The sequence below is a fragment of the Arvicola amphibius genome, chromosome 13 (genome assembly GCF_903992535.2).
Source record: "Arvicola amphibius chromosome 13, mArvAmp1.2, whole genome shotgun sequence".
NCBI lineage: Eukaryota > Metazoa > Chordata > Mammalia > Rodentia > Cricetidae > Arvicola > Arvicola amphibius.
In genome coordinates this window covers 70,681,704-70,696,769 of record NC_052059.1, presented here as the reverse complement: position 1 = coordinate 70,696,769, position 15,066 = coordinate 70,681,704, and the positions used below count along the sequence as shown (strand labels likewise).

General features: G+C 44.3%; 1 protein-coding gene across 1 annotated transcript in view; it reads right to left on the bottom strand.

Moving 5' to 3' along the window:
• Nid2 (nidogen 2) overlaps nt 1-15,066 on the bottom strand; it is a 63,288-nt gene that overhangs the window by 12,593 nt on the left and 35,629 nt on the right. The window contains exons 9-13 of the mRNA XM_038309785.1: nt 8,435-8,578; nt 7,567-7,695; nt 6,582-6,725; nt 1,338-1,457; nt 322-555 (exon numbers count right to left, since the gene is read on the bottom strand). Of these exons, the coding sequence (XP_038165713.1) occupies nt 322-555; nt 1,338-1,457; nt 6,582-6,725; nt 7,567-7,695; nt 8,435-8,578 (771 nt within the window). The remainder of the gene's footprint in view (nt 1-321; nt 556-1,337; nt 1,458-6,581; nt 6,726-7,566; nt 7,696-8,434; nt 8,579-15,066) is intronic.

The following is a 15,066-nucleotide window of genomic DNA, read 5'->3' as shown; positions in this document are numbered from 1 at the left end:
GAGAAAATATCACACTGGCTCAATTCTTTAGTCCTCAAGCCTTTCGCAAGGGCCACAGCCCGATGTGAAAATTCAACTTTCCGTCACCTTTCAACAATTGGAATCTAATGCATAAAGGATCCAATGACATTAACACGGACATGGGTGTGCCTAAATCTTCCAAGTGTTCGTTGGAGGAAAAAAAAAAGCTATGAAAACATAGCAGCCAGTCACACCTACGTCTGAGCTGTGTTATAAATCATCCCACTGCCAGAGCCATTCTATTCTTTTACTCCAGACCTGAGCTGGTACAAAGTCTTTCTTCGGGGAAAGTGAACTCACCTGATGGTGGTCCACAGTGAGGAGGGGTGGAGCCAGGTGGAGTCTGGGTGCCAGGGACTTCATGGCCATTCTGGTCCACACACCAACAGAAGCCAGTGTTGCCATGGCACTGCAGTGGCATGAAGTTGCCCTGGTCATCACATTGGGGGATGTGGACTCGTGACCCAGGGTAGGCATGCTGTGCCTGGGCATAGCGCTGTTGGTGTTCGCAGGGCTTCAGGCTTGAGATGGAATCTTACGGAACCATGGTTGAGTGAGACAAAAGAAAAATAAGAAATAAATTTCTTATTTCACAACCCATTCATACTTAGCAGTTTACATAAAGTCTTCTGTACTGAGAATTTCTTCCCTACAATTGCAAGTTACCATGCCATGGAGAAATAGCAAGGCACTAAGATTTTAGAGTCTTGAATTCTTATTTTAGCTTTGATACCATCTGCCTAGTTGTCCCCAATTCCCCCCATTTGCCCTGTACATGCCCAGATGAATATAAATGTAAGCTAGTCCAGTATGCTCCTCAGCCCTTGGGGGCCAATTGCCATCTGGGCAAAATGAAGAATAACCATTGGCCTCTGCCCAACATTCTGGAAACTTCAAAGAGGACAAGTTAATTCCATCCATTTTATGGAACCCAGAGTTCAAGTGTGAGAAGCCCATGTCAATATAGCCACACTGCTATGTGTTGGCCAAGTTCCCCCAAAGCATTCACCACCAGTGTTGACTACTGGCTCATTGATGCATGAAGCTCCTACTTAATAAGCCCCTCAACAGTTTAGACAGCAAAGTAGATCACTAGGGTGCTGAGTCAGCAGCCACAGAGTGAATGGCAGACTCTAAGAAGCTTGCATACCAATGAGCAGCAAGTGAACATCAAGAGGCTACTAGAAGAATCCAGAGCTTGGAAAAATCCCTCCACCAGGCCTCCAGCCCAGCTTCCATCAAGAGAGGGCTAGGAGGAAAATAAGCGGGAAGGTGCAGGGAGATCCCTGCGTTTAAGCTGGTCTTCCATCACTTACCAGATGTGCAGTGAAACCCGTCCCCGTGATACCCAGGCTGGCAACGACAAGAGAAGGACCCAGGGGTATTGTAGCAGGTAGCTGCCTCATGACATCTGTTTTCCGCACATTCATCAACATCTGCAGAGGTCAGGGACAGGCGCAGAGAGGTTAGGAAAGGAAGGAAGACCATGACTTCACCACAAACAGCTGTGCGAGTACGTAGCCCCAGTGCACATGGCTCAACAAGTTATCAACTTTAGAACATCCCTAGAGCTGAGCTAGGAGTAAACATTAACAGAAAGGAAAAAAAAGAGAAAGAATAAACACGTACTAGCTAGTTTTAGGTCAATTTGACAAGCTAGAATCATCAGAGAGAAAGGAGCTTCAACTGATAAACGGCTTCCATAAGATCTTGCTGTGAGGCATTTTCTTCTCTCTCTCTCTGTTTTTTTGAGACAGGGCTTCTCTATAGCTTTGGAGCCTATCCTGGAACTAGCTCTTGTAGACCAGGCTGACCTCAAATTCACAGAGATCCGCCTGCCTCTGCCTGGGATTAAAGGCGTGTGCCACCACCATCCGGTTTGTGGAGCATTTTCTTAATTAGTGATCAGTGGGGGAGGACCCAGCCCATTGTGGGCGGTACCATCCCTGGGCTGGTGGTCCTGGGTTCTAATAAAGCAGCTGAGCAAAGCCATGGGGAGCAAGCCAGTAAGCAGCTCCCCTCCATAGTCTCTGCATCAGCTCCTGACTCCAGGAGCCTGCTTGAACCCTGCTTGAGTTCCTGCCCTTGCTAATTTTGATGATGAGCTGTTATATGGAACTGTGAGTGAAATAAACCCTTTCCTCCATTCCTCCACAGGTTGCTTTTGGTCATGGTGTTTCATCACAGCCACAGCAACCGTAACAAAGACAAAAACAAATCCAAGAACATGCGCGTTGATAAATGAAATGAGTGCTCAGAGTAGAAATGTGTGGGCACCCAGAGAAAAGTATCCTGCTGTTTACTTCTGGAGCATCTTTCTGCTACACTGAATCCTAGACATTATTTCCTTTCAACTACTATCCTTTTCATTAATTTTCTGTCAGTGATGTTAGAAACAAAGATAAATATAGGTAACAATAGATTTTCCGTGTTAGTTTGGCACCAGTTTCCTTTCTATTCTTGTAGAGATACAGGAATCGGATGAAGCCCCGAACACATTTTCTGATTAGAAGGACCTTCAGCCTTGCCTGATCAGATTGTTGTCTAAAACCTCCAGTTAGAGACTGTCATACCCAAACTTACTTCTCATTTACTCAAGAGAAGAATGTTCTGCGGACTTCTGAAATAACACACAGCTCAGGCCCTGCACTCAGCACATGCTTCTCTGAGGAGTTCAGACTCAAAATTGCCAATTCCCACAGTTTGAGCAAAAGCCAATTAATATGCCTTTTTATTTTGCTTATTAAAGTTGGCCCATGCTGTCAAGAGCAAGTCACCTCTTTCCCCACCCCCACACTCAAAAGACCCCCCAAGAAACATTAGCAGCAGAACTGCTGAAGCTCATGCCAGGGGGTGAGGTAAGCTCTGAGACAACAGGAAGTCTTCCAGAGGAAAAAGGGGAAAACAAAAGATACAGGTCTGAGCTAGGCTTGACCAAAAACAAAAGGAAATGTGAGTCACAGCCATCATAACAGCCAGAGTTGTTTTTGATGTGTGAGTAGAAGAAATGTGTGACCAAGCAATGGCATCAAGCCTAGAAAAGGAGCTGTGTCCATGGTGCAACCCATGGCGGGCACACAGCAGCTGAGAAAGTGGAAGTTTCTAACCGGGTTAGACTTGAATGGGCAGGGATCCGAGTGAGACTCCACCGAGCCTTCACGCAGCCCACATTCTCCAGGGGATTGTCCCCCAGGTCAGCTGTTTTCTGGGTTGTCAGGCCACTGTGCCTCACACACAGGCATTCTGTTCCCTTGACAGGAATCCCTTATACCCACCTAGTGAGCAGTATGCTAATCCTCTGCATTTGGAGAACACAGTGCCTTTGAGTCCAAAAACCCCTGCATGCTTAATGAAATCAAGCTTAATTCCACCCTGGGCAGCTCTCCCTGTGCAAGCAGCTGATTTTCTGGTCACCTTCACCTCCCAACTTTGAGAAAGGAGCTATTTAAAGAGCATCCTAGATAGCAACTACAGCACCATCCTCTTTATTCTAGTGGCACATTCTGTCTTTTTAAAGGCCAGCTCCAGGGCACAGCTAAGTAGGGAGCTGGCTGGGGCTAGAGGAGCTATAAAACTGACTGTGGAGCCAAAGCTGTAAAAAGGAACACCCAGCCAAACTCACCCCAAAAGTACTTCCAATGGGGACCAGTAAGTAGAAAAAACCTGGAAGAAGTTTAATACATCACACCTGATGAATCCCGGGACCTCAAACTGGAGAACTGTAGGATCCCAGAATTGTAATCCAATTTGTTCTTGGAGGGCCTTCATGAAAGACAGGCCAGTCAGCAGCTCCAGGGCCTGAGTTCAGAGTTGGCTTCAGCCTCTCCCTCAAGAGCACAAACATCACGGTTTGCAGAAGTCAGAGTTCATTTCCCTGGACAGCAAGTGTTCAGACAGAAGATAGGGAAGGACTTTGGCCTCTTCTCAAGGCAGGGACTCTGTTTTTAATCCCCACTGATATGAGGATGCTAATAACAATTGACCAGTGGGAGGCTTGTACAGGGGGTTTCCGGAAGACTGGGGACAGGAGGGCTGAAACAGCAGGGCAGCCGCTTGTCACAAAGGCAACAGAAAAATGACAACTCATTCTAGCACAATTGACACCTCTACCATTCATCTATTAAAGTCAAGAACCTGTTAGGAAAACATGTCGGGAACCCTCCACTTGAAGCTCATGCTTTGGACTTTGAAACCCCTTCCTGCCCTCATTCTGAATAGAAGCAGCTGGAGGTAAATTCAACCACTGAATGATTGACTTGCTTTCTGACCCAATGATTTAGTTGTCTGGTGCCAATTAACCTCTATACTACCCAGAACACTATGCTTTGGTCCATATGCCCTTGCTGTTTCTCTGTTCCCTAACTGTCCAGTCACAAGTAAATGTCTGCTGTTTGTGTCTGTGTGGCATGTGGTGATCTTCCGTGGAATCTGTACGTGTTAATACTAAACATTGTTGCTTCTACGCCCACACCCTCTTGTTCATGCTTTACCCCATATCTCTGAGCACACACATCCTGACTATAATGTCTGCACCATAATGTTTGCCTCCTGAGCAAAGATATAACAGACCCTCTCTACGCTGGCTCCCTCAGCTCACACTTGGAACTCCTCAAGACAATCTGTTCTTCCTGCAAAGTTACGCAGATTCTTAATGACAGCACGCCTGGGAACTATTTAGCTCACACTATTACAAGACTGAAACCAATCCAGAGGGAAAGTGGAGAAGACTTCACTCTTTTTGAACCAAAGCCTCCTGCTAGTGACTCAAACCAGACTGAGAACCCAAATCCAAGTGCAGCCTTTCCAGGATGGCTGGTTCTCAACAAATGGTGGCTGGAAGAAAATCCACAAATCCCCTTTTCATCTGATAGAGTAAAAATGTGTGCACCTCAAGATCACATAGTTCGCACAACACAGAGCCTCGGCAAGGATCTTTCACTCACAGACATAATGAACACTTGAAACACTTCTAAGTAAGAATGCATACACATAGCTACCATGCTGCAGTCTTATTCTGCTAGCTACTTTCATGATTAGCATAGACTAACTTGTGTGAAACCTTTAGGAAAATGCCCTCTATCTCAATCCTGGAAGACTACCACACACTACAGGCTGTGGTTATGTTAGGGAGCCTCCAAAATGGCTCTCAATGACCCCTGTCTCATAATATGCATCATCTCAAAGAGTCCTCTCCTTAGAGACATGCTCATAACAAATGCAGTAAAACAACACTGCAAGCATCTTTGAGATGATGACTTCCATCTTGCTGGTAGGCTTTAATAAAGCAAGCTGTTTTGTGACCCAAAACAGCCTTGTCTAATGAGAGGCCCACATGACAAGAAACCAAAGGGTACAACATGCTATCATGGAACTGAGACTGGGTCCAACAGTTCTTGCACCTGTCCATACTAAGTGGCAAAGGTTTCTTCAGCCCCACTGGGAATCTTATGCCATCGAACCTACTGAGTCATGGCCAGACATCAGACCCACAGGGAGTAGCTGGGCCTTGTGAGGTTATTTAAAGATCAGACCCACACTCAATAGCATAGGAACCTGAAGAATGTATCAATATAAAGGTTATTCAGGGAAGTTATATGAACTTCTAAATTGTCTCAGTTATTGTAAAAGGAAACAGTGAGAGAATAAAGAATAGAAAGTATTTGAAATGGGAAAAAGCCTGCTTTGGAAATAAAAATGTAAAAGGCAATCTTTTCTCCTTTGCCTCCACATACCTTGGCCTTCTAAGGTAACGTGCTAGGGCAGCCTTGCAACTCCCTGGGATTTCATTACCTAAACAGCATGCTCCTTCACTCCAAACCCCATTCTAGTTTGCTTTCCTGTTGCTGAGAAAAAAACACTATGACCAAAAGCAATCTAGGAAAGAGTTTATTTCACAGTTTACACTTCTAGACTCCAATCCATCACTGAGGACAGTCATAGAATCCTAAACAGGAACAGAAGCAGACCCTGGAGATGAATGCTGCTGACTGGTTTGCTCTCAGGCTCGCGATGAGCTAGTTAGCTTATACAGTCCAGCAGTACATCCCAGTAGACTGGGCCTTCCTACATCAATTAGCAATCAAGAAAATGCCCCAAATGCAAATCTGATCTAGGTAGTTCCTCGATTGAGGTTCTCTCTTCCCAGATAACAGGTTATGACAGATGGCAGTAGAACTGCCGCATATGGCGACACACCCCTCGGTCCCTGAGGCAGAGGCAGAGGCAGAGGCAGGTGACTCTCTTTGAGTTCCAGGCTAGCCAGGGCTACACAGACACCAGATCCTGTCTCACCAAGTGTTTTATGAGGGTGGGAGAATGTAGGAAAACACCGTAGCCTGAGTCCCTCCAGTCTACATAAGACTTCAAGCTGGCACCACACTCCAGGACCATGGCTGCTCACCATTCCAGTGCCAGGGATCACCCTTGGGCTCTTTCTGATTCTAAAGATGCCCGCTTTCTTGGCAACTCCAAGGCTGTGTGAGTAACAGGAGGGGAGAGGCTGTGTCTCTGCGAGGATGCATACCTAAAGGGAACAGTCAAGACTTACCCAAGGCACTCACCAGAACACTGATGTCCCGTGCCAACAAAGCCTGGCAGGCAAGCACAGCTGAATGAACTGCCTCCCTGGTGAATACACCGGGCCTGCCCCTCAGGAGCACAGGTGTGACTACCATCAAGACAAGGATTGGAAGGTGGGGCGATCACTGAAAAAAAAAAGTGTCCCAAGTGCTGAAATGTGTGTGCGTGAGCCTTTCTTTTCACAGCCCCACCCAAAGACTAACATCAGCAGCACACCTGAGGATCTTAAGGAATGTAGGGGTCTCAGAAGCTCAGTCTTGGCAAGAGTCTTATCTTCCTATCTCAAGATTTATATGCGTATTAGAGTTGAAACGTGTTAGTGTGTGTTTGTGCTTAAAATATTAGGCATGACAATAAGTCATTAAAACAGATTCTGTTTGTAGCTTGTAATTCCTCAGAGTACTGTGCACACACAACAGATATACATAAGCATGTGCACATGCACGTGCGCGCGCGCGCGCACACACACACACAGAGTTCCTACTAACCATTGCTAGTTTGTTATCTTACTGGAGATTGGATTGTGTAATTATCAGCTAGCTCATCAATGGGATAAATTTGGAATTCTAGGTCTTTTCGATCGATTATTCAGTCTGAAGCTAGTGTGTTTTAGAACCCTATAGGGTGTATTTATTTTGGGTGGGGTCTTTGGCCCATTGCATGAGACAGGCACCTTTCAACATGAATTCTTTATAGAGCTGAGGTGTTACAAGTCACTGCCTGGGTATATGACAAGGCCAGGAATCCCAACTGAGAACATTCTCCAGTAACTCAATATAATCTAGCTGGGAAAAATCCAGTGGTAACATGCCATCAGGATAGGACTGAACTGAACTGCAGCAGAGGGTTACATCTTTAAGAAAGACACACAACAGAGCCTCCTACAGCAAGTATAGAGACATAAGGGAATCCCAAAGTAGGGTTCAGCATCTTTCTAGTGGAAGGGAAAGAGATTTTGATACTTACAGACACAAGTGTGCTGGTCATCTGCAAATTCATAGCCACTGCGACACTCACATCTGTAACTTCCCAGCATGTTGACACACACGGAATTGGGGCCACAGTGATGAAAGCCAGTGGCACATTCATTGACATCTAAGAAAAATGAGGACACAAAAGCACGGATGAAACAGAGGGTTCTGGAAACGGAAGACCTGACAACTCAGTTTTCCCACTACTATGATGCTGCAGAGGTACTAATGGTTAACTAATGGAAACCGTGGACATGTGAGATGATGGGTAAAATTCCAAGTTGCAGTTCATCAGAAATAAGGAAAAACATGTTCAAATCTTTCCAGTTAAGTCATAATAAGATTTTTTTCTCTTTCTTTCTTTCTTTCTTTCTTTCTTTCTTTCTTTCTTTCTTTCTTTCTTTCTTTCTTTCTTTCTTTCTTTCCTTTTCTTTTCTTTTTTTGAGACAGGGTTTCTCTGTGTTGTTTTGGAGCCTGTCCTGGAACTAGCTCCTGTAGACCAGGCTGGCCTCTAACTCATGGAGACCCATCTGCCTCTGTCTCCCAAGTGCTGGGATTAAAGGCATGTGCCCCACCACCACCTGGCCAAGAAGATAATTTTTGACTACTTCAGGAACTCTTTAAAAAGTAAACAATTTTCAAAAGATGATTTCTCTTTATAACCCTAACTCCAAATACCCATCTCCAATCTATTTTCTCAAATCTAGCCAGACTCTGCCTCAGTTTTCATATAACTGTGTCTAGATATACAGAGGTTAAAATCATTGCCTGATAAAGACACAAATACTACACATACTTGTCCTCCACAGACTTGGTGCTGGAGAGAGCAAGCGGTACGTGACAGAAACAGACATGTCTCTTACCCACACAGCTCCGTCCGTCTCCCTGGAACCCAGCAGTGCACTCACAGGTGTAGTCTATACCTGCCCCTGGCCGGCACGTTGCTCTAGTGTCACAGGTGTGGCTCCCATCAGAGCAAGGGCTCACTGGTGCACGGGTTGAGTCCACTGTGCAGTACGGGAAACAGTAAAGGGGACAGAGAGACTGTCACAGAGAATATGAAGAAACGGAAGGAGACAGGAGTCGTTGCTAGAATTCAAAGCTAAGGTGGATTACTTGCATCTCAAGGTTAATTTCAGCAACTTCCTTGTGCCTACTCTGTAGAACAGGGTTCTGGCTTTCAGTAGGTTTGCCTCCAGGGGAAGAAAGCATCTAGCATCTCTTTGGATTCTCAGGAGAACTCTGGGCCACACTGCTGTCCCCATAAGAAAAGTGAGCAAGACAAGGGATAAATTAGTTGAATACAGGGTTACCAAGGGTGTTGGCAAAGACTCAATCTCCAAATTTCTAGCTCTGCGTTTGTCAGTCTTCCATTTCAAACTCACCATTTCTGTGGGTTAAATCTGACTTAATACCTCACAGGGTCAGAATCTCAATTTTAGCAAGATTCCTAGCTCAAGAGTTCATATGTGTGTTACAGTTGAGAAGCGCTAGTGTGTTGGTGTTTAAAATATTAGGCACAACAGTAAGTCATCCAAACAGACCTTGGAAAAAAAAGCTTTTTTTTTTTTTTTTTTTTTTTTTTAGTTTTTCGAGACAGGGTTTCCCTGTAGTTTCTAGAGCCTGTCCTGGAACTAGCTCTTGTAGACCAGGCTGGCCTCGAACTCAGAGATCCGCCTGCCTCTGCCTCCCGAGTGCTTTTTATTCCCCCAGATCAACGCATGTACTCAACAGAGAGACACATACAGTTTCTACTACCACTGCTATTTCATTATCTTACTGAAGACTGGAGCGTTCTATCAGGGGGATAAGTTTGGAATTCTAAGTCTTTTTTAGAAAAAAAATTAAGACTATTATTAATGTAAATGTGTGTGTGTTCATACATGTGAGTACATGTACATGCCACAGTGCACTTGTCCACTCCTCCCACACTTACATGGGTTGCAGGGACTGACCTCTGGTAACTGAGTTTGTACTGGTTAGAGTTTATTAACCTGACACAGTCCCAGATCATCTCGGAAGGGGGAGCCTCAACTGGTAAAATGCCTTCATCAGACTGGCCTACAGCAAGTCTGCGGAGCCTTGTCTTGATTAACGACTGATGCAGGGAGGCCTAACTGACAGTGGGTGGTACCACCCCTGGGCAGGTGGGCCTGGGGTGTACAAGAAAGCAAACTGAGCGGGCCAGGAGGAATGAGCCGGCAAGCGGCACTCCTCTGTGGCCTCTGCTTCAGCTCCTATCTCTGACTCCTGCCTTGAGTTCCTACCCTGACTTCCTTTTACAGACCGAGAAAGTGAAGTAAACATTTTCCTCCCCAAATTGCTTTCAGTCATGGTGTTTATCACAGCGATAGAAAGTAAACTGATACATATGACAAATTCCTTTACCCACTGAGTCATCTTGCTGGTCCCCAAAACTTCCTTTGTAAAGATAGAACCAAATAAATAGAAATGGCTTCCCAATGTCTACACTTACTATTTTTTTGGTCCCGTACCTAGCCTTTAACGACTGAGCCATCTCTCCAGCCCCCTCCCTACCCTTCTAAATCTTGTGGATCCATCTCTAAGTAAGTTGTAGAGAGTGTCATGCATCCCCTCCCAGGAAGTGGTCTACATCCAACCCCATTAAATTCACACAAGGACAGGTGCAGACTGCAGACTATAGCCATAGCTAGGAAAGCCAAGTAACATACTCAAGGTTATAGTGGGAAGTGGTAGAGTCAGAATAAGATAAAAACCCAAACAACCCCAGGCCAGGGTCCATGCCACCCACCACTCTGCTGCAGCTGTCACCAGAGGAACCTCATAAAGTTTTTATCTAAGGCAAAGGCACAGATAATAGGGATGACTCCCAATTCCTCAGTGCAAAATCCAAATAAAATTATTTATATCTGCTGGATTTGCTTTTAAAAATGCAACATAAAATATTTCCAAAGTTAGTGTTCCCACTGGCAGGCCTGGCCATTTCAAGGAATAGTTCCCTCCTTCCTCCTCAACGGGACAGCTTTTTCCCTGTCTGAAGTGTTAGCTTTACCTCAGTCTGTGGAACTGTTGACTATGACAATACTCCATGCAAAATATAGTAATGGGGCCTGTGCCTCTGAAGTCTGTGTCGGAACTCTGCCTCGGTGGGCAGGTTATTACACCCCAGTATACGCTAAGTGCAACCAGCCCAATGGTTCTCTCACTGGTAGATGCCAGAATCCTAGCAGTTACAGACACACCTTGGCAGGACCTCTGCCTGCACTTAGCACCAGGATTCCCTGTCACTTCTCTCTCACTCATGACTCGCCAGCGACCTTCTACAGCTGGGACTTGTTCAAAGTAGTTGCTAGTTGTACCCTGAGCGCTTGTTTCTGCAGGCTGCTTCCGGGGCTGAGCTTCCTCCCAGGCCTTTGCGGCTTTGACTCTCTAGCACTCTCACCTTCCCGCTGCCCAAGGTAGATTTTCCTGGTTTTCTTTAATAGTCTGTTGTAAACTGTGGTGCCTTGACTGAGATAGCGCCACTCTCTGGTAAACTCCTCCCATCCACACTGTAAGAAACAGCATGGTGCATGTCTACTGCACAACATTCATTATCAGTTTCCCCATCAGGACCTGAATATGAGATTGGCTACGAGTTTGTCCTCAGTTCACCTCAATGCTGGCAGAGGGAAGGGAATCTCTGACAAACAAAAAGTGGGACATCTGTCCTGGGAATGCCTCCTTCTCGACCTCTTGGCCAAGGGAGGAAAACCCAGCCTTAGTGAAGCAGTGCTCAGTTAACTTGGGCACACAGACAAGAGTTCCTGAAGTCAGTCTCTAGCCAGATTTTAACTAAGAACAGGGTCACATCCTTCCTGAAGGCCCCATGAAAGACAAGAACCCCATTCTTCCCACAATCATTTCCTTATATTAGAATACATTCCAAAGGGAATAGTCATTTTCAAAATGCTTTAATTTATAAATGATAATACTTAACCTTCTTATACAGCAGCCCTTTTCAACATTAAACTTTGACCACAGTGTATTCCAGGAAAGATTCATAAGTGTGCATGTACGTTAGAGTTTATCTCCCTTCTAGGCATTAAATAAAGCGAGAATTTTAGAAGCAGACCAGAGTTGACCTGCTCTCTTTTTGTTGTTGTTTTTTTTGTTTTGTTTTGTTGTTTTGTTTTTTGAGACAGGGTTTCTCTGTAGCTTTGGTGCCTGTCCTGGAACTAGCTCTTGTAGACCAGGCTGGCCTCGAACTCACAGAGATCCACCTGCCTCTGCCTCCCGATTGCTGGGATTAAAGGTGTGTGCCACCACTGCCCGGCCACCTGCACTCTTAAACTACTATACTTACATCAACACAAATATGTCCATAATCACAAGCAATGTAGTTATACAGTTAGTAATATAATTCAGAATCCAGTGCAAAGGGAAAATGCAGAGCCCATTATTAAGAAAATTGACAAAAAAGACAAAAACTTAAAAATCAGCTATTTCAGTGAGTTCTTCTACACACAACCACTAAGTGTAGATTCCAGTAACATCTTGAGAAAACATTCCTAAAACCACTTTACTACTCATAATTTCTAAGTCTGCTGGCTCTCTCCTCTTGCAGTTAAGTCAAGGATATTCTTTTTTTTAATATTTATTTATTTATTGTGTATACAATATTCTGTGTGTATGCCTGTGCGTGCTGCGTGTATGCCTGCAAGCCAGAAGAGGGCAGCAGACCCCATTACAGATGGCTGTGAGCCACCATGTGGTTGCCGGAAATTGAACTCAGGACCTTTGGAAGAGCAGGCAATGCTCTTAATCACTGAGCCATCTCTCCAGCCCCCAAGTCAAGGATATTCTTAAGCCATTTCATATTTCACCCACTTAAACTAGTGACTCTCTGACAGGGGAGCTGGAACCCATTGACTAATTAGAAAGGGAAGAATGGTTTCCTTAAAGAAGCCATCACTGAATGGCTGAATTCACTGATGCAAATTCAACGGCCCTCTGCCCAAACATCTCCCCAAGTATCCCTGGAGAGGAAGGATGGCAGCATGCTTGGGTCCTGTTCTGTGACAACATCACAAACATACTACAAGGAACAGACAACTAACTGTGGCTGGAGGACAGCAAGGAGTACAGCTGGGAAATCACACTAACTGTATCTGCACCTTGCAAAACCACACAGTGCCCACATTGCTGCAAGGTTATGTGGCTTAGCATGCCTTCCATCCTGACAGCAGTCCTTCTTCTTAGAAAAGCCTAAGACTTCAAATGCTCCTACGCAGTGACAGAGGAGGAAGAGGGTTTATTTCTGGTGTCTTGTGTGTGCTTTTCTATTGTTCCATTTCAGGAACAATGAATGGTACCTCTCTGGGTAAAGCATGGTTCAGTCAGAAAAGATTGAAACCCATACTCCCATGAAATCTCAGACTACCTTATGAGGCTTCTGTGAAGCTGACAGAGCCCATGTGCTGCAGCTGCATTGTGTGGTGCACGAGTGGGCTCTGTACCCAGAGCCAGGGTTTGAGTCCCAGCCTGCTGCTTACCAGCTGCATTTCTAAATGTTTTACCTCAACACCTCAAGCTTTACATCTATAAAGGGGTGATAACAATACAGTCCTGGTTGAGTAGAGGTTGCTATGGGGACTAGCTAATTAATGTAAGGTACTAAGGACAATGCATTGCAATATACCATGCTATTTATTAAATATTATTTGCCTGGGTGAGAAAGAAGCTCATAAAAAATAACTAGCAACTGGTACTTCTTGCTGGCTTACTCTCCTTTTGTAAAAAGAGACCCAAAGATAACTGTTTCCCTATATGATTCCCAAGGACTCAATGGTATTGGTGGTTCATCCTCTAATACAATGGTTTTTATCCTTGCTAATGCTGTGACCCTTTAATACAATTCCTCATGTAGTGGTTACCTCCAACCATAATATTATTTCATTGCTACTTCATAACTGTAATTTTGCTACTGTTACAATCGTAATGTAAGTATCTGATATGCAGGATATTTGATATGTGACTTCTGTGGGGTGGAGAACTGCTACTCTAATGGCTCTTCTTTCATCCATCCTCTTTTCTACCAAAATGCCTGGCAATCCTGCTTTTTATACTGATTCTACCTTCTCCAGTGTATTGGAGTTGGATACACTACCTACTGCGGCCAGCTTCCACATCTAAGGTTCTGTTGTGCTCTATTGCTTTGACAGGCACAGAACATTGCTATCTGCACAGGTAAAGCTAAGGTCCAATGAAATGTAAACCACAGATTTGCTTCTACCACTTTCCTTTAGCTGAGATGCAATCCTTGTGAAACAATCCACTCACTTGAAGGGCAAAACTAAACAATTTTCCCGACACTTAGAGCTGTACAACTACCATGATGATTGATTACTAGGACATTTATCACTCTAAGAAGAAACCCTACACTCTTAAGTGACTTTGTCTATTCCCTCTTGTCCATGAACAACTGTTAGTCTACTTGGTATCTCTCTGGATTTGGACATTCTATGTCCATGGAATCATGCATTGTGGCTTCTTTCACTTAGCACAATGCTGTCAAATGCAACCAAAGCTGTAGGATAAATGAGTACTTTGTTTCTTTTAATGACTGAGTAATATTCTATTGTGTGGCTTTAGGACTATTTTGTATGTGTTCACTGGTTGATATTCATCTAGGTTGCATCTACCTGTTGGCTATTTTGAATAATGCTGCTGTGTTAGTATTATCATCACTGTCACAAAATATAGGAAGAACAGACTTATTCTAGCTCAGGTTTTAGTCTACAGTCTGACTCCATTGCTTCTGATCGTGGTAAGGGAGACCATGACAGCAGTAGTATGTGGCAGAGACCTTTCATGACTGGGAAAGATAGGACAAGATATAACTCATGAGGTTATGATCCCATGATATACTTCTTCGAGCTGGTGCCCTTCTCCTAAAGTTTCTGGAACCTCCCAAAATAGCATGGCCACCTGAAGACAAAGCCTTTAGTACATATAAGTTTAGGTCTTACATTTAGGTCTTTGGCCCACTTTGAGCTGGGTTTTGTTTATGCCTGAGGCAAGATAGGGGTCCCACTTCTTCATTCCTTTGCATTTGGAAAGTTGTTTCAACATCACCTGTTTAAAAGACTTATTTTCCTATTGAACTATTTTGATGTCTTTGTCCAAACAACAACAACAACAACAACAACAACAAACAAAACAAAACAAAAAACAACAACAACAACCAAAACAAAACAAAAAACCCAATCTCTGAGGCTGGCTCAGTAGGTAAAGGTCATGCTGAGAAAGTCTGGTAACCTGAGTCCAATCCCCAGAACTCATGTAAAAGCAGAAGAAGAGAATGGATTCCACGAACTTGTTGTGAACACCAATGCATACATGAATACATGCCATAATACACATACACCTACCCCATTATACACAATAATAACTAAAATTTGTGTTGAACTGACTGCAAACATGAGCATTTAACTTTTAGATTCTCACTTAAATTCCACTGACTTAAATCTCT